General features: G+C 52.6%; 1 protein-coding gene across 5 annotated transcripts in view; it reads left to right on the top strand.

Moving 5' to 3' along the window:
- The window catches only part of LOC140398891 (cyclin-dependent kinase 16-like), a 237,160-nt gene that overhangs the window by 151,725 nt on the left and 65,381 nt on the right, over positions 1–20,054 (top strand). For 4 of the 5 annotated variants that reach the window (XM_072487845.1, XM_072487844.1, XM_072487847.1 and 1 more), the window contains exons 2-3: positions 9,807–9,954; positions 17,058–17,147. In XM_072487845.1, coding sequence (XP_072343946.1) covers positions 9,828–9,954; positions 17,058–17,147 — 217 coding nt within the window. In that variant the 5' untranslated portion in view covers positions 9,807–9,827. The remainder of the gene's footprint in view (positions 1–9,806; positions 9,955–17,057; positions 17,148–20,054) is intronic. The other variant, XM_072487848.1, reaches the window with a different exon arrangement.

Raw genomic sequence — 20,054 nt, 5'->3', positions numbered from 1 at the left:
CAGTACTGAGGGAGTGCCGCACTGTCAGAGGGTCAGTACTGAGGGAGTGCCGCACTGTCAGAGGGTCAGTACTGAGGGAGTGCCGCACTGTCAGAGGGTCAGTACTGAGGGAGTGCCGCACTGTCAGAGGGTCAGTGCTGAGGGAGTGCCGCACTGTCAGAGGGTCAGTGCTGAGGGAGGGCCACACTGTCAGAGGGTCAGTACTGAGGGGGTGCCGCACTGTCATAGGGTCAGTACTGAGGGAGTGCCGCACTGTCAGAGGGTCAGTACTGAGGGAGTGCCGCACTGTCAGAGGGTCAGTACTGAGGGAGTGCCGCACTGTCAGAGGGTCAGTACTGAGGGAGCGCCGCACTGTCAGAGGGTGAGTACTGAGGGAGTGCTGCACTGTCAGAGGGTCAGTACTGAGGGAGTGCTGCACTGTCAGCGGGTCAGTGCTGAGGGAGTGCCGCACTGTCAGAGGGTCAGTACTGAGGGAGTGCCGCACTGCCAGAGGGTCAGTACTGAGGGAGTGCCGCACGGTCAGAGGGTCAGTACTGAGGGAGTGCTGCACTGTCAGAGGGTCAGTACTGAGGGAGGGTCAGTGCTGCGGGAGGGTCAGTGCTGCGGGAGGGTCAGTAGTGAGGGTTCACTGTCTCCTGCACTGCACTCACATGAAGTATGAGGTGAGTTTACAAACAGGATTAACTCCCCACTGCTGTGTGGCCCATAATTATCCCTCAACCCACATCATTGAAAAGAGATTATCCGGTTATTATCACTCTGGTTATTTGTGGAATCTTCACTGTCGCCTAATTGGCTGCTGAGTTTCCTGGATTGCAGCAGTGACCCGACTTCAGGAGAACTTTGTTGTCTGGGAAACTCTTCAGGCAACATCGAGTCAGAAAAAGACACTCTGGAGAGATTCACCATCTCCCTATCGCTGCCAACACGCTGGGGTGTGACCTGCCCATCGCTGCCCTCGCTGCCAATACCCTGGGGTGTGTGAGCTTTCTCAGCTCAGTGTGTTCCCCAAATGCCTGTTTACTGTGAAAGGAAGCTCCACCCTCGCACGCTGCGGCTTGGCAAATTGGGCTCCCACCCACACCCATTTTAAAAACAGCCACTTACCCTATAAATACTGTCGGTCCCGAAATCGGTCACCAGCTAAACAAAAATCACTACCCCCCCCCCCCCCCCCCCCCCACACACACACACACAGACACATGCACACACAGTTCAAACCAGCTGGCCTGGAATAAATGATGGAAATGTACTCGGTTCTCCATTTCTCAGTGACTGACAGACTGGTCTCGCCACAACGGTCATTCCCAGCAACATCGCGCACCAAAACATTTCAGACTGTGCCCATTCAAACCATGCGTACGAGTCACCTCAAAATGTCAGATCCCAGGCTGAGAGAGAGAGAGAGAGAATGAGCGAGACAGAGAGAGTGTGAGAGAGAGAGACAGAGAGAGAGAGACAGAGAGAGAGACAGAGAGACACCGAGAGACGGAGAGAGAGAGAGACCGAGAGAGAGAGCGACAGAGAGAATGTGAGAGTGAGACAGAGAGAGAAACAGAGAGCGAGCGAGAGACACAGAGAGAGAGACAGAGAGAGAGCGACAGAGAGTGAGGCAGAGAGAGTGAGGCAGAGAGAGAGAGACAGAGAGAGAGCGACAGAGAGTGAGGCAGAGAGAGTGAGGCAGAGAGAGTGAGGCAGAGAGAGAGAGGCAGAGAGAGAGAGACACAGAGCGAGAGAGAGAGCGAGAGACACAGAGAGAGAGACCGAGAGAGAGAGACAGAGAGTGTGAGAGTGACACAGAGAGAGTGACACAGAGAGAGAGACACAGAGAGAGAGAGACAGAGAGAGAGAGAGACAGACAGAGAGAGAGACAGACAGAGAGAGAGAGAGGCAGAGAGCGAGAGAGAGAGACAGAATGAGAGAGGAGGAAAACATTTCAAAGTAATAAAAAGGGGCCATGAGGAGACTTCAGGGTGTTGCGAGAGCAACTGAGTTATGGGCAGCACGGTGGCATAGTGGTTAGCACTGCTGCCTCACGGCTCCAGGGACCCGGGTACGATTCCCGCCTTGGGTGACTGTGTAGAATTTCCATGTTCTCCTCGTGTCTGCGTGGATTTCCTCCGGGTGCTCCGGTTTCCTCCAACAGTCCAAAGACGTGCAGGTTAGGTGGATTGGCCGCCTCAAATTGCCCCTTAGTGTCCAGAATTGTGCAGGTTAGGTGGGGTTGCAGGGACAGGGCGGGGTAGTGGGCTTAAGTAAGGGTGTTCTTTCAGAGGGCCGGTGCAGACTCGATGGGCCGAATGCCCTCCTTCTGCACCGTATGTGTGGCAGCCACGGGTGCCGCCATCCTGTTTTGCTGGTAACTGGGTTTTGTGATCCACGACTGGATCAATCAGCTGTTCATCCGTTTACTCTCTCTCCAATTGAGGGAGGCATGTTGGCCGGATCACTGGGAGAATTCCACCATCTACTTAAAATAGTCCCTTGGCCCCTTTGACCTTCCTCACATATTGGTCTGACAGATCCTCTGAAACAGGGCAAACCCCCCACTGCCCTCACCTCTGGGAGTCTCTGCACAGATCACAGGCTCAAATCCTGGAGTGGGGGGGGGGCGTGCTCCAACCCGTCACGGTCATCGTGAAGTCGCCAAGTCCCAGATGGCCACCGGCTGCTTTCGTGTGTGAGGGGCAGAGCTGACTGGTGGTGGTTTAACCTGAGGGTCACCACACCTCAGCGAGGGGCAAGGTTGGGATGGCAGGGGCTTTAGGAATAACCTCAGCCGGCACGGGGATTGAATGCGGGCCTCGCTCTGCATCACTCCAGGCCAACGGGGCTAGACCAGCCCCCGACATAGAGGCGACGGGTGGGAGAGCACGGTCCAGCGACTGAATCTTCCTGCCCCTTGGTACACGGCGAGGCAGTCGGCACAGAGCGGCCTCCAAGCGGAGAATCCCAGACCAGCACAGTGACCATTCACCCCGTCATCATTCACTGTGTACTGACTCAGTTACCATTCACCGTGTCATCATTCACTGTGTACTGACTCAGTTACCATTCACCCCGTCATCATTCACTGTGTACTGACTCAGTTACCATTCATCCCATCATCATTCACTGTGTACTGACTCAGTGACCATTCACTGTGTCATCATTCACTGTGTACTGACTCAGTTACCATTCACCCCGTCATCATTCACTGTGTACTGACTCAGTTACCATTCACTGTGTCATCATTCACTGTGTACTGACTCAGTTACCATTCACCCCGTCATCATTCACTGTGTACTGACTCAGTTACCATTCACTGTGTCATCATTCACTGTGTACTGACTCAGTTACCATTCACCCTCTCATCATTCACTGTGTACTGACTCAGTTACCATTCACTGTGTCATCATTCACTGTGTGCTGACTCAGTTACCATTCATCCCGTCATCATTCACTGTGTACTGACTCAGTTACCATCCACCGTGTCATCATTCACTGTGTACTGACTCAGTTACCATTCATCCCGTCATCATTCACTGTGTACTGACTCAGTTACCATTCACCCCGTCATCATTCACTGTGTACTGACTCAGTTACCATTCACCCCGTCATCATTCACTGTGTACTGACTCAGTTACCATTCACCCCATCATCATTCACTGTGTACTGACTCAGTTACCATTCACTGTGTCATCATTCACTGTGTACTGACTCAGTTACCATTCACCCTGTCATCATTCACTGTGTACTGACTCGGTGACCATTAACTGTGTCATCATTCACTGTGTACTGACTCAGTTACCATTCACCCCATCATCATTCACTGTGTACTGACTCAGTTACCATTCATCCCGTTATCTTTCACTGTGTACTGACTCAGTTACCATTAACTGTGTCATCATTCACTGTGTACTGACTCAGTTACCATCCACCCCATCATCATTCACTGTGTACTGACTCAGTTACCATTCACTGTGTCATCATTCACTGTGTACTGACTCAGTTACCATTCATCCCATCATCATTCACTGCGTACTGACTCAGTTACCATTCACTGTGTCATCATTCACTGTGTACTGACTCAGTTACCATTCACCCCATCATCATTCACTGTGTACTGCTGACTCAGTTACCATTCACCGTGTCATCATTCACTGTGTACTGACTCAGTTACCATTCACCCCGTCATCATTCACTGTGTACTGACTCAGTTACCATTCACCCCATCATCATTCACTGTGTACTGACTCAGTTACCATTCACCGTGTCATCATTCACTGTGTACTGACTCAGTTACCATTCACCCCATCATCATTCACTGTGTACTGACTCGTGACCATTAACTGTGTCATCATTCACTGTGTACTGACTCAGTTACCATTCACCATGTCATCATTCACTGTGTACTGACTCAGTTACCATTGACTCCATCATCATTCACTGTGTACTGACTCAGTTACCATTCATCCCGTCATCATTCACTGTGTGCTGACTTGGTTACCATTCATCCCATCATCATTCACTGTGTATTGACTCAGTTACCATTCATCCCGTCATCATTCACTGTGTACTGACTCAGTTACCATTCACCCCATCACCATTCACTGTGTACTGACTCAGTAACCATTCACCCCATCATCATTCACTGTGTACTGACTCAGTTACCATTCACCCCATCATCATTCACTGCGTACTGACTCAGTTACCATTCACTGTGTCACCATTCACTGTGTACTGACTCAGTTACCATTCACTGTGTCACCATTCACTGTGTCCTGACTCAGTTACCATTCATCCCATCATCATTCACTGCGTACTGACTGTTACCATTCACTGTGTCACCATTCACTGTGTACTGACTCAGTTACCATTCATCCCATCATCATTCACTGTGTACTGACTCAGTTACCATTCATCCCGTCATCATTCACTGTGTACTGACTCAGTTACCATTCACCCCATCATCATTCACTGTGTACTGACTCAGTTACCATTCACCCCCTCACCATTCACTGTGTACTGTCTCAGGTTACCATTCACTGTCTGATCAGTTCGTGCCCAGTTCGGCCCATCCCCTGGCATTGCTGACAGCTTTGCACTGCCAGTCTTACACAGCCAGGGTGCCAAGGGACCCTGGTTCTACAATGACTAGCATCCTCGGCACACCAGGGCTGGGATTACATAGAACATAGAACAATACAGCGCAGTACAGGCCCTTCGGCCCACGATGTTGCACCAAAACAAAAGCCATCTAACCTACACTATGCCATTATCATCCATATGTTTATCCAATAAACTTTTAAATGCCCTCAATGTTGGCGAGTTCACTACTGTAGCAGGTAGGGCATTCCACGGCCTCACTACTCTTTGCGTAAAGAACCTACCTCTGACCTCTGTCCTAGATCTATTACCCCTCAGTTTAAAGTTATGTCCCCTCGTGCCAGCCATATCCATCCACGGGAGAAGGCTCTCACTGTCCACCCTATCCAACCCCCTGATCATTTTGTATGCCTCTATTAAGTCTCCTCTTAACCTTCTTCTCTCCAACGAAAACAACCTCAAGTCCATCAGCCTTTCCTCATAAGATTTTCCCTCCATACCAGGCAACATCCTGGTAAATCTCCTCTGCATCCGCTCCAAAGCCTCCACGTCCTCCCTATAATGCGGTGACCAGAACTGTACGCAATACTCCAAATGCGGCCGTACCAGAGTTCTGTACAGCTGCAACATGACCTCCCGACTCCGGAACTCAATCCCTCTACCAATAAAGGCCAACACTCCATAGGCCTTCTTCACAACCCTATCAACCTGGGTGGCAACTTTCAGGGATCTATGTACATGGACACCTAGATCCCTCTGCTCATCCACACTTTCAAGAACTTTACCATTAGCCAAATATTCCGCATTCCTGTTATTCCTTCCAAAGTGAATCACCTCACACTTCTCTACATTAAACTCCATTTGCCACCTCTCAGCCCAGCTCTGCAGCTTATCTATATCCCTCTGTAACCTGCTACATCCTTCCACACTATCGACAACACCACCGACTTTAGTATCGTCTGCAAATTTACTCACCCACCCTTCTGCGCCTTCCTCTAGGTCATTGATAAAAATGACAAACAGCAACGGCCCCAGAACAGATCCTTGTGGTACTCCACTTGTGACTGTACTCCATTCTGAACATTTCCCATCAACCACCACCCTCTGTCTTCTTTCAGCTAGCCAATTTCTGATCCACATCTCTAAATCACCCTCAATCCCCAGCCTCCGTATTTTTTGCAATAGCCTACCGTGGGGAACCTTATCAAACGCTTTGCTGAAATCCATATACACCACATCAACTGCTCTACCCTCGTCTACCTGTTCAGTCACCTTCTCAAAGAACTCAATAAGGTTTGTGAGGCATGACCTACCCTTCACAAAGCCATGCTGACTATCCCTGATCATATTATTCCTATCTAGATGATTATAAATCTTGTCTCTTATAATCCCCTCCAAGACTTTACCCACTACAGACGTGAGGCTCACCGGTCTATAGTTGCCGGGGTTGTCTCTGCTCCCCTTTTTGAACAAAGGGACCACATTTGCTGTCCTCCAGTCCTCTGGCACTATTCCTGTAGCCAATGATGACATAAAAATCAAAGCCAAAGGTCCAGCAATCTCTTCCCTGGCCTCCCATAGAATCCTAGGATAAATCCCATCAGGTCCCGGGGACTTATCTATTTTCAGCCTGTCCAGAATTGCCAACACCTCTTCCCTACGTACCTCAATGCCATCTATTCTATTAGCCTGGGGCTCAGCATTCTCCTCCACAACATTATCTTTTTCCTGAGTGAATACTGACGAAAAATATTCATTTAGTATCTCGCCTATCTCTTCAGACTCCACACACAATTTCCCATCCCTGTCCTTGACTGGTCCTACTCTTTCCCTAGTCATTCGCTTATTCCTGACATACCTATAGAAAGCTTTTGGGTTTTCCTTGATCCTTCCTGCCAAATACTTCTCATGTCCCCTCCTTGCTCGTCTTAGCTCTCTCTTTAGATCCTTCCTCGCTACCTTGTAACTATCCATCGCCCCAACCGAAACTTCACACTTCATCTTCACATAGGCCTCCTTCTTCCTCTTAACAAGAGATTCCACTTCCTTGGTAAACCACGGTTCCCTCGCTCGACGCCTTCCTCCCTGTCTGACCGGTACATACTTATCAAGAACACGCAGTAGCTGATCCTTGAACAAGCCCCACTTATCCAGTGTGCCCAACACTTGCAGCCTACTTCTCCACCTTATCCCCCCCAAGTCACGTCTAATGGCATCATAATTGCCCTTCCCCCAGCTATAACTCTTGCCCTGCGGTGTATACTTATCCCTTTCCATCATTAACGTAAACGTCACCGAATTGTGGTCACTGTCCCCAAAGTGCTCTCCTACCTCCAAATCCAACACCTGGCCTGGTTCATTACCCAAAACCAAATCCAACGTGGCCTCGCCTCTTGTTGGCCTGTCAACATATTGTTTCAGGAAACCCTCCTGCACACACTGTACAAAAAACGACCCATCTATTGTACTCGAACTATATCTTTTCCAGTCAATATTTGGAAAGTTAAAGTCTCCCATAATAACTACCCTGTTACTTTCGCTCATATCCAGAATCATCTTCGCCATCCTTTCCTCTACATCCCTAGAACTATTAGGAGGCCTATAAAAAACTCCCAACAGGGTGACCTCTCCTTTCCTGTTTCTAACTTCAGCCAATACTACCTCGGAAGAAGAGTCCCCATCTAGCATCCTCTCCGCCACCGTAATACTGCTCTTGACTAGCAGCGCCACACCTCCCCCTCTTTTGCCTCCTTCTCTGAGCTTACTAAAACACCTAAACCCCGGAACCTGCAACATCCATTCCTGTCCCTGCTCTATCCATGTCTCCGAAATGGCCACAACATCGAAGTCCCAGGTACCAACCCACGCTGCCAGTTCCCCTACCTTGTTTCGTATACTCCTGACATTGAAGTAGACACACTTCAAACCACCTACCTGAACACTGGCCCCCTCCTGCGACGTCAAATCTGTGCTCCTGACCTCTATACTCTCATTCTCCCTTACCCTAAAACTACAATCCAGGTTCCCATGCCCCTGCTGCATTAGTTTAAACCCCCCCAAAGAGCACTAACAAATCTCCCCCCCAGGATATTTGTGCCCCTCAGGTTCAGATGTAGACCATCCTGTCTGTAGAGGTCCCACCTTCCCCAGAAAGAGCCCCAGTTATCCAAAAATCTGAATCCCTCCCGCCTGCACCATCCCTGTAGCCACGTGTTTAAATGCTCTCTCTCCCTATTCCTCATCTCACTATCACGTGGCACGGGCAACAACCCAGAGATAACAACTCTGTTTGTTCTAGTTCTGAGCTTCCATCCTAGCTCCCTGAAAGCCTGCCTGACATCCTTGTCCCCTTTCCTACCTATGTCGTTGGTGCCAATGTGGACCACGACTTGGGGCTGCTCCCCCTCCCCCCTAAGGACCCGGAAAACACGATCCGAGACATCACGTACCCTTGCACCTGGGAGGCAACATACCAAACGTGAGTCTCTCACGCTCCCACAAAATCTCCTATCTGTGCCCCTGACTATAGAGTCCCCAATTACTAATGCTCTGCTCCTCTCCCCCCTTCCCTTCTGAGCAACAGGGACAGACTCCATGCCAGAGGCCCGTACCCCATGGCTTACCCCTGGTAAGTCCCCCCCCCCACAAGTATCCAAAGCGGTATACTTGTTTCTCAGGGGAACGACTGCAGGGGATCCCTGCACTGACTGTTTTTTCCCAGTCCCTCTTACAGTTACCCACTTATCTCCAATCTTTGGTGTAACTAATTCCCTGAAGCTGCTATCTATGACCCCTTCTGCCTCCTGAATGATCCGAAGTTCTTCCAACTCCAGCTCCAGTTCCCTAACTCGGTCTTGGAGGAGCTGGAGATGGCAGCACTTCCTGCAGGTAAAATCAGCAGGGACACTAACTGCATCCCTCACCTCAAACATCCTGCAGGAGGAACATTGCACTCCCTTCCCTGCCATTCCTCTAACTTTCTACCAAGATCTGGCTAACAACTAAATTAAATTTTTATAAAAAATAATAATAATATAATAAAATATGGTACTTACCTCAGACCAATGGGTTTTATTATTAGGTTAGAGGAGGAGGGCGGGTGGGAGACACTACACGTGTAGTGTCTCGGGTTTCCTCTCCACCAGAATTTATTGGTGAGGGTCTTCCCAGACGTCCGCGGGTCGACTTCCTGATCCCGCCTAAAAAACTCCCAGCAACCTCCTTCCGCAATGCTCCCGCTGAAACTGACTCACCAGCTGTTCTCCCGCCAAAATCGACTGGCCTGCCCCTGCAAAGACAAGTCTGCGTTACCCATCCGATCCGCTGTTGCGGCTCGCGAGGCCATGTCCCATTCACTGTAAGGAACCACAGATTCCCGGCCCTCGTCCCCCCCTTGCGAGTCGCGCCAGCTTTCATTGTTGCGCTGGCTGGGGGGGGGTGAATTTCCGGAGCCGGGAGAATCCGGCTGATTCCGTGCCTTTTTACACCTGCATTTTAATATGCTTCTCTGGCTCTAGCCCACCGAGGGCGTGAACCAGATTGCGTCTGCTGGGTGGGCCCGGGGGGCATCGGGAATTGTTCGGTGCCCAGCCTAAGTCCCCTTCGGGGTGCCTCTCCCGGAATTCTCCCGGAATATCCGGATTGGCGCCTAGCCGCCCATGTCATCATTCACATTTCACTGCTAGAGTTACCATTCACCCCATCACCATGTTTTACAGGCAATTGGGCATCCCAAGCTGATGGATCGAATGAAGAAGATTAAGCGGCAACTGTCCATGACACTGCGAGGCAGTCAGACATCAGAGAAATCCCTGACTGACCTTTCAGAGCAGTTAAATGTTGAGGAAAACAATATCAGTGACAATGGTGAGTTCTGCCTAACTACACAGGGGAAGGAGCAATGCACGGGATGAAATTAATGGCTCCATGTTCAATGTTTAATGTACCCAGTTGTAATATCCAGACCCTGTGTTGGCAGCTCAAAACAGGTGAGTGCATACAGTATCTCTCCGTCCCTCATTTCTCTCTCTCTCACTGTCTCTCTCTCTCCCTCTCGGTCTGCCCCCTCTCTCCATCTATCTCTCTCTCCATCTATCTCTCTCTCTCTCTCTGTCTCTCTTTCTCTCTCGCTCTCTGTCTCTCTCTGTCTCTCTCTCTGTCTCTGTCTCTCGATCTCTCTCTCTGTCTCTCGCTCTCTGTCTCTCGCTCTCTGTCTCTCTCTCTCTCTGTTTCTCTCTCTTGCTCCCGTCTCTCTCTCTTTCTCTGTCACTCACCCCTCTCTGTTATCCCTGTTTGTATGACTCTCTCAGACACTCTCGCTCTCTGTCTTTCTCTCTGTCCCCCTCGCTCTCTCTGTCTCTCCTTGTCTGTCTGTCTTTCTCTCTGTCCTCTCTCTCTCTCTCGGTCTTCCCCCTCTCTCTCTCTCCCCCTCTGTATCTCTCTGTCTCTCTCGCTCTCTGTCTGTCTCTCTCTCTCTCACGTTCTCTGTCCCTCACCCCTCTCTCTCTGTTTATCTCTGTTTGTATGACTCTCTCTCAGACCCTCTCTCTCGGTCTCTGTCTGTCTGTCTGTCTTTCTCCCTGTCTCTCCTTGTCTGTATGACTCTCTTTCTCTTTTTCCTTTCTCTGTCTCTCTCCCCGTCTCTCTGGCTTTTCCCTCCTTCTCTGTCCCTTTCTGCCTGTCTCTTTCCCTCTCTCTCTCTGCCAACCCCTTCTGTCTCTCTCTTTCTTGCCTTCTCTGTCCTTCTCTCTTTCTGTCCCTCCTCCCTCTTTCTCTCTCTCTCTGACTCTCTCTCCTTCTCTGTCCCTCCTACAATCTCTCTTTCCTCCTCAGCTCTCTCTCCACTTTATGCTCTCTCTCTCTGCCTCTCCACACTATACACTGAATCCACACAAACCTCTCCCGTGTGGAATATCTCTTCTTACTGTCTTTTCCGTATCTGAACTGTGCAAATAATTTTCTAACATCTGCCCCAACACCTGTCCCTGATAGTTTATTTTAGATCACGTACCTCGAGATAACTGCCTGTTCTCCATGCATAAAGATCCACAGGCAGCTCTACAGGAATACACATGACATGTGTATATTCCTTTCAGTATGGACAGTTGGGTGACTGTTCCTGATCACTGACAAGTGACTCCTGGGTTAGGGAGAGAGGGCAAATCAGCCAGGGTTCCTGCTCCTGATCACTGTCCAGTGATCCCTGGGTTAGGGAGAGAGGGGAAATCAGCCAGGATTCCTGCTCCTGATCACTATCCAGTGATCCCTGGGTTAGAGAGAGAGGGGAAAATCAGCCAGGGTTCCTGCTCCTGATCACTGTCCAGTGATCCCTGGGTTAGAGAGAGGAAATCAGCCAGGGTTCCTGCTCCTGATCATTGTCCAGTGATCCCTGGGTTAGAGAGAGAGAGAGAGGAGAAATCAGCCAGGGTTCCTGCTCCTGATCACTGTCCAGTGATCCCTGGGTTAGAGAGAGAGAGAGAGGAGAAATCAGCCAGGGTTCCTGCTCCTGATCGCTGTCCAGTGATCCCTGGGTTAGAGAGAGAGAGAGGAAGTCAGCCAGTGTTCCTGCTCCTGATCACTGTCCAGTGATCCCTGGGTTAGAGAGAGAGGGGAAATCAGCTAGGGTTCCTGCTCCTGATCACTGTCCAGCGATCCCTGGTTTAGAGAGAGAGGAAATCAGCCAGGGTTCCTGCTCCTGTCACTGTCCAGTGATTCCTGGGTTAGAGAGAGAGGGAATATCAGCCAGGGTTCCTGGTCCTGATCATTGTCCAGTGATCCCTGGGTTCGAGAGAGAGGGGAAGTCAGCCAGTGTTCTTGCTCCTGATCACTGTCCAGTGATCCCTGGGTTAGAGAGAGAGAGGAAATCAGCCAGGGTTTCTGTTCCTGATCACTATCCAGTGATCCCTGGGTTAGAGAGAGAGGGGAAATCAGCCAGGCTTCCTGCTCCTGATCACTGTCCAGTGATCCTTGGGTTAGAGTGAGAGAGAGAGGGGAAATCAGCCAGGGTTCCTGCTCCTGATCACTGTCCAGTGATCCCTGGGTTAGAGAGAGAGAGAGGAAATCAGCCAGGGTTCCTGCTCCTGATCGCTGTCCAGTGATCCGTGGGTTAGAGAGAGTGGGGAAATCAGCCAGGGTTCCTGCTCATGATCACTGTCCAGTGATCCCTGGGTTAGAGAGAGAGAGCGAGAAGAAATCAGCCAGTGTTCCTGCTCCTGATCACTGTCCAGTGATCCCTGGTTTAGAGAGAGAGGAAATCAGCCAGGGTTCCTGCTCCTGATCACTGTCCAGTGATCCCTAGGTTAGAGAGAGAGAGAGGAGAAATCAGCCAGGGTTCCTGCTCCTGATCGCTGTCCAGTGATCCCTGGGTTAGAGAGAGAGAGAGGAAGTCAGCAAGGGTTCCTGCTCCTGATCACTGTCCAGTGATCCGTGGGTTAGAGAGAGTGGGGAAATCAGCCAGGGTTCCTGCTCATGATCACTGTCCAGTGAGCCCTGGGTTAGAGAGAGAGAGAGAGAGGAAATCAGCCAGTGTTCCTGCTCCTGATCACTGTCCAGTGATCCCTGGGTTAGAGAGAGAGGGGAAATCAGCTAGGGTTCCTGCTCCTGATCACTGTCCAGCGATCCCTGGTTTAGAGAGAGAGGAAATCAGCCAGGGTTCCTGCTCCTGTCACTGTCCAGTGATTCCTGGGTTAGAGAGAGAGGGAATATCAGCCAGGGTTCCTGGTCCTGATCATTGTCCAGTGATCCCTGGGTTCGAGAGAGAGGGGAAGTCAGCCAGTGTTCTTGCTCCTGATCACTGTCCAGCGATCCCTGGTTTAGAGAGAGAGGAAATCAGCCAGGGTTCCTGCTCCTGTCACTGTCCAGTGATTCCTGGGTTAGAGAGAGAGGGAATATCAGCCAGGGTTCCTGGTCCTGATCATTGTCCAGTGATCCCTGGGTTCGAGAGAGAGGGGAAGTCAGCCAGTGTTCTTGCTCCTGATCACTGTCCAGTGATCCCTGGGTTAGAGAGAGAGGGAAAATCAGCCAGGGTTCCTGCTCCTGATCACTGTCCAGTGATCCCTGGGTTAGAGAGAGAGAGGAAATCAGCCAGGGTTTCTGTTCCTGATCACTATCCAGTGATCCCTGGGTTAGAGAGAGAGGGGAAATCAGCCAGGCTTCCTGCTCCTGATCACTGTCCAGTGATCCTTGGGTTAGAGTGAGAGAGAGAGGGGAAATCAGCCAGGGTTCCTGCTCCTGATCACTGTCCAGTGATCCCTGGGTTAGAGAGAGAGAGAGGAAATCAGCCAGGGTTCCTGCTCCTGATCGCTGTCCAGTGATCCGTGGGTTAGAGAGAGTGGGGAAATCAGCCAGGGTTCCTGCTCATGATCACTGTCCAGTGATCCCTGGGTTAGAGAGAGAGTTGGCGAGAAGAAATCAGCCAGTGTTCCTGCTCCTGATCACTGTCCAGTGATCCCTGGTTTAGAGAGAGAGGAAATCAGCCAGGGTTCCTGCTCCTGATCACTGTCCAGTGATCCCTAGGTTAGAGAGAGAGAGAGGAAATCAGCCAGGGTTCCTGCTCCTGATCACTGTCCAGTGATCCCTGGGTTTGAGAGAGAGGGGGGAAATCAGCCAGGGTTCCTGCCTCTGATCACTGTCCAGTGATCCCTGGGTGAGAGAGAGAGGGGAAATCAGCCAGGGTTCCTGCTCCTGATCACTGTCCAGTGATCCCTGGGTTAGAGAGGGGAAATCAGTCAGGGTTCCTGTTCCTGATCACTGTCCAGTGATCCCTGGGTTAGAGAGAGAGTGGAGAAATCAGCCAGGGTTCCTGCTCCTGATCACTGTCCAGTGATCCATGGGTTAGAGAGAGAGAGAGAGGGAAAATCAGCCAGGGTTCCTGCTCCTGATCACTGTCCAGTGATCCGTGGGTTAGAGCGAGTGGGGAAATCAGCCAGAGTTCCTGCTCATGATCACTGTCCAGTGATCCCTGGGTTAGAGAGAGAGAGAGCGAGACGAAATCAGCCAGTGTTCCTGCTCCTGATCACTGTCCAGTGATCCCTGGGTTAGAGAGGGGAAATCAGTCAGGGTTCCTGTTCCTGATCACTGTCCAGTGATCCCTGGGTTAGAGAGAGAGTGGAAAAATCAGCCAGGGTTCCTGCTCCTGATCACTGTCCAGTGATCCATGGGTTAGAGAGAGAGAGAGAGGGAAAATCAGCCAGGGTTCCTGCTCCTGATCACTGTCCAGTGATCCCTGGGTTAGATAGAAAGAGTAAATCAGCCAGGGTTCCTGTTCCTGATCACTATCCAGTGATCACTGGGTTAGAGAGAGAGGGGAAATCAGCCAGGATTCCTGCTCCTGTTCACTGTCCAATGATCCCTGGGTTAGAGAGAGAGAGAGGAAATCAGCCAGGGTTCCTGCTCCTGATCACTGTCCAGTGATCCCTGGGTTAGAGAGAGAGAGGGGAAATCAGCCAGGGTTCCTGCTCCTGATCACTGTCCAGTGATCCCTGGGTTAGAGAGAGAGGGGAAATCAGCCAGGGTTCCTGCTCCTGATCACTGTCCAGTGATCCCTGGGTTAGAGAGAGAGGGGAAATCAGCCAGGGTTCCTGCTCCTGATCACTGCCCAGTGATCCCTGGGTTAGAGAGAGAGAGGGGAAATCAGCCAGGGTTCCATCTCCTGATCACTGTCCAGTGATCCCTGAGTTAGAGAGAGAGGGGAAATCAGTCAGGGTTCCTGCTCCTGTTCACTGTCCAGTGATCCCTGGGTTGAGAGAGAGGGGAAATCAGCCAGGGTTCCTGCTCACGATCACTGTCCAGTGATCCCTGGGTTAGAGAGAGAGAGAAGAAATCAGCCAGGGTTCCTGCTCCTGATCACTGTCCAGTGATCCTTGGGTTAGAGAGAGAGAGGGGAAATCAGCCAGGGTTCCTGCTCCTGATCACTGTCCAGTGATCCCTGGGCTCGAGAGATAGGGGAATTCAGCCAGGGTTCCTGCTCCTGATCACTGTCCAGTGACCCCTGGGTTAGAGAGAGAGGGGAAAATCAGCCAGGGTTCCTGCTCCTGATCACTGTCCAGTGATCCCTGGGTTAGAGAGAGGAAATCAGCCAGGGTTCCTGCTCCTGATCATTGCCCAGTGATCCCTGGGTTAGCACAGTACGAAGTCTTACAACACCAGGTTAAAGTCCAACAGGTTTGTTTCGATGTCACTAGCTTTCGGAGCGCTGCTCCTTCCTCAGGTGAATGAAGAGGTCTGTTCCAGAAACACATATATAGACAAATATGTTTGGCATCTTTGAATTTGTCTATATATGTGTTTCTGGAACAGACCTCTTCATTCACCTGAGGAAGGAGCAGCGCTCCGAAAGCTAGTGACATCGAAACAAACCTGTTGGACTTTAACCTGGTGTTGTAAGACTTCGTACTGTGCTCACCCCAGTCCAACGCCGGCATCTCCACACCCTGGGTTAGAGAGAGAGAGAGAGGAGAAATCAGCCAGGGTTCCTGCTCCTGATCACTGTCCAGTGATCCCTGGGTGAGAGAGAGAGAGAGAGGAGAAATCAGCCAGGGTTCCTGCTCCTGATCGCTGTCCAGTGATCCCTGGGTTAGAGAGAGAGGGGAAATCAGCCAGGGTTCCTGCTCCTGATCGCTGTCCAGTGATCCCTGGGTTAGAGAGAGAGAGAGGAAGTCAGCAAGGGTTCCTGCTCCTGATCACTGTCCAGTGATCCGTGGGTTAGAGAGAGTGGGGAAATCAGCCAGGGTTCCTGCTCATGATCACTGTCCAGTGAGCCCTGGGTTAGAGAGAGAGGGGAAATCAGCTAGGGTTCCTGCTCCTGATCACTGTCCAGCGATCCCTGGTTTAGAGAGAGAGGAAATCAGCCAGGGTTCCTGCTCCTGTCACTGTCCAGTGATTCCTGGGTTAGAGAGAGAGGGAATATCAGCCAGGGTTCCTGGTCCTGATCATTTTCCAGTGATCCCTGGGTTCGAGAGAGAGGGGAAATCAGCCAGCGTTCTTGCTCCTGATCACTGTCCAGTGATCCCTGGGTTAGAGAGAGAGGGAAAATCAGCCAGGGTTCCTGCTCCTGATCACTGTCCAGTGATCCCTGGGTTAGAGAGAGAGAGGAAATCAGCCAGGGTTCCTGTTCTTGATCACTATCCAGTGATCCCTGGGTTAGAGAGAGAGGGGAAATCAGCCAGGGTTCCTGCTCCTGATCACTGTCCAGTGATCCCTGGGTTAGAGAGAGTGGGGAAATCAAGCCAGGGTTCCTGCTCCTGATCACTGTCCAGTGATCCCTGGGTCAGAGAGAGAGGGGAAATCAGCCAGGGTTTCCTGCTCCTGATCACTGTCCAGTGATCCCTGGGTTAGAGAGAGAGGGGAAATCAGCCAGGGTTCCTGCTCCTGATCACTGTCCGGTAAACACGCCCTGGAAAATTTGATTGGACAAGTTTGACCCTGAAATGATTCTCTGATTCCGCCCATTCTTTTATAATAATCATCATTATTGTCACAAGTCGGTTTACATTAACACGACAATGAAGTTACTGTGAAAAGCCCTTAGTCGCCACATTCCGGCGCCTGTTTGGGTACACAGAGGGAGAATTCAGAATGTCCACTCCACCTAACAGCAACGTCTTTCGAAACTTGTGGGAGGAAACCGGAGCACCCGGAGGAAACCCACGCAGACACGGGGAGGATGTGCAGACTCCGCACAGACAGTGACCCAAACCGGGAATCGAACCTGGGACCCTGGAGCTGTGAAGCCATAGTGCTAACCACTGTGCTACCCGTGCTGCTGTTGGAACTGATGCCTGAAACCCGGCCCAATTAGGGAGGGGGCTTGCGCCCGTGTTGTTTAAAGGTGGGGGTAGAGAGTTTTCCCCAGCGATGTCAGGCACAGCCTCTCCCCAGCAGGCAGCGGAGCCTCCGCTTGCGGTGGCGACACAGCTTAGCTCCCGCCACTGCTGGGCCCAGTCATACATGTGATGCCTTGTTACCTCCAGGTCGGACCGCACAATCCAGTTTTTTACCCTTTCACCTCCGACACGCCGCTTCCACCTCCCAGCTCCGACCTTCCAGGCCGACACAGAACGGTAAGCCACCCATTCTTCATCTTCGCCTTTGACTTGGCGCGTTTGCTGTTATCGGGCGGACGGGCGTTGGGGGGGGGGGGGGGGGTTGGGCGAGAAATGGAAAGGGAAGACGGACCGGCATCGGTAGCTCCCCGACACTGGAGACCCTCCTTCAGAGTGGACCCTCGTCACCAAAAGCGGGGGGGGTGGGCTCTTTAAGCCAGACCTCCCCCTCTGCCCACTGGCAGGGGAGCCGTGCAATGCATGGGGTTTTGCTCGATCAAAAAGGCTGCTACCCCGCAGTACGGGCCGAATATCCGAGCATGTATCGTTCTAACATTCTGTCCCAGCGATGTGTGAAGCTGCCAGCCCGTGCGAGTGAGCGTGCGATCGCCTCGGTCCAAGTTTCACGTCCGCCTCGCCATGTACACCTTCCTTGAGTCCCAGCCCGTCAGCTTTTCCATCCACAGCAGAGCCCAACACAGCCCCTGGACGGTTGGGATATTCGTGGACAGATTACTTGCTGCACACACTCACTCCCTCTGTTTCCCCTTCCATGGCCTCTGACCTTTCACAACCAGCCTCTGGCTGTCTTGCAGCCTCCCGCTCCGCCCTCTCCCGCTCCCCCCTCCCCCTCCCCCTCTCACACACTCACCCTCCCCCTCCCCTCTCCCTCCCCAGCTCCACCCGCTCCCCCTCCCCCGCTCCCCCCTCCCCACTCCCGCTCCCCGCTCCCCCCTCCCTCCCTGCTCCCCCTCCCCCACTCTCCCTCCCCCACTCCTCTCTCCCCCGCTCCCCCTCCCCTCTCCCCCTTCCCTCTCCCCCTCCCCCACTCCCCTGCTCCCCGTCCCCACTCCCCCTCCCGTCCCCCTCCCTCTCCCCTTCCCCCTCCCCGCTCCCTCTCCCCGCTCCCCCCTCCCCTTCCCCCCCTCCCCTCTCCCCCTCCCCCCTCCCCTCTCCCCCCTTCCCCTCCCCCGCTTCCCCTCCCCCTCCCCGCTCCCCTCCCCGCTCCCCTCCCCCCACTCACACCTCCACCACTCCCCTCCCTCTCCCCCTCCTTCTCCCCCTCCCGCTCCCTCTCCCTCTCTCTCACACTCCCTCTCTCTCACCCCTCTCTCTCTCCCTCTTTCTCGCCCTCTCTCTCCCTCCCTCTCACCCTCTCCCTCCCTCTCGCCCTCTCTCTCGCCCTCTTCGCTCTCTCCTCTCTCTCTCTCCCTCTCTCCCTCTCTCTCGCCCTCTCTCTCTCTTGCCCTCTCTCACTCCCTCCCCTCTCTCTCGCCCTCACTCTCGCCCTCTCCCCTCTCGCTCTCCCTCACAGTCAGTCATCCTCTTCCTCTTGTGTTTACCTCTCACTCATCTTCTGCAACCTCTCGGGTGCACTTTCGCACACACTCTTACTCACTGGCCTCTCACTTGCCCTTTGCACCCTCTATTGTGCCCTCTTGCACACACCCTCACACACTCATGCCCATTTTGCTCACTCTCGTTGTCTCGCGCACACTCTCCGTCGCTCGCACGCCCTTTACTCACACTCTTACCGCACCCTATCATACACGCTCTGGTGAGCCCCTCTCTCACGTACTCCCACGTGACCTCTCTATCTCACACAAGCTCTCTCTCACTCTCACACTGACTCACTGTAGCGCACACTCTCTCTCGCTCACGCTCTCTCTCTCTCTTTCTGTCTCTCGCTCTGTCTCTCTGTCGCTCTCTCTCCTCTTTCCCCCTAGTCTCTCTCTCTCTCTTGCCCTCTCTCTCCCTCTGCCTTGCCGTCTCTCTCCCCTCTCCCTCTCTCTGGTTCTCTCTATCCCTCACGTTCTCTCCTCCTGTCTCTTTCTCTCTCTCTTTGCCCTCTCTCTCTCTCTCTCTCTCTCTTCTCTCCCCCCCCCCCTTGTCTCCTCTCTCTTGCCCTCTCTCTCCCCCGTTGTCTCTCTCTCTCTGGCCCTCTCTCTCCCCCGTTGTCTCTCTCTCTTGCCCTCTCTCTCCCCCGTTGTCTCTCTCTCTGGCCCTCTCTCTCTCCCCGTTGTCTCTCTCTCTTGCCCTCTCTCTCTCCCCGTTGTCTCTCTCTCTTGCCCTCTCTCCCCCCCGTTGTCCTCTCTCTCTTGCCCTCTCTCTCCCTAGTTGTCTCTCTCTCTCTCTCCCCCCCCCCCTTGTCTCTCTTCTCTTGCCCTCTCTCTCCCCCGTTGCCTCTCTCTCTCTCCCTCCCTCTCCAGATTTATTTTCTCTCCAAGCTCGGTGTCACAAACGCTGTGCAAGCTCCACCTTGTGGCTGAGGGAGTGTAGAGGAGGGGACGGGATCTTGGAGGATTGTTGGGGGTCTGGGTAGTGCTGGCAGAGGGATGGGGCAGGTGCCGAGGTGAATGTTTTCTCTGTGCTGTGCTCTGTTTCTCTGCTGACACCGTTCTGTCTCAGTAATTGCTTGCTGCATGTGTTGAATGGTTTTCAAATTGGTGCTCTACATTCTTTTAAACCTGCAATGTAGATTTTCATTCGACTTGGATTTTAATTTCTACCCTGTTTATTCTTTTTCTCTTTCCCACGCTGTTCCTGTGGACAATCCCTTCCCTCCTCCCCCCACTTTCCACTCGCCTCTCTCCGCCTCAAACTCTGTGTCTGATTCCCCCTCACACCCCGCCCCATCACTCTCCCTCACGATCCCTCCCCTCCCCTCACACCCTGTCCCATCACTATCCCTCACTATCCCTCCGCTTCACGCCCCCTCCTCTCACTACACCTCCCTCCCTCATCCTCAACTCACTCCTGCCCCTCCCCACTCCCCATCTCCCCTCTTCCCCCTACATCCCTTCGCTCCCCCCTCCCTCACTCCCCCTCCCCTCCCTCCCACCTCCCCTCCTTCCCCCCCTCCCCTCGCTCACCCCTCCCCTCGCTCCCCCCGCACCCGCCTCCCCTTGCTCTCCCTCACACCGG

Source organism: Scyliorhinus torazame, chromosome 22, assembly GCF_047496885.1.
Source record: "Scyliorhinus torazame isolate Kashiwa2021f chromosome 22, sScyTor2.1, whole genome shotgun sequence".
Classification (NCBI taxonomy): domain Eukaryota; kingdom Metazoa; phylum Chordata; class Chondrichthyes; order Carcharhiniformes; family Scyliorhinidae; genus Scyliorhinus; species Scyliorhinus torazame.
The sequence above is the reverse complement of the archived record's forward strand: the minus strand, read 5'-3'. Positions and strand labels throughout refer to the sequence as shown.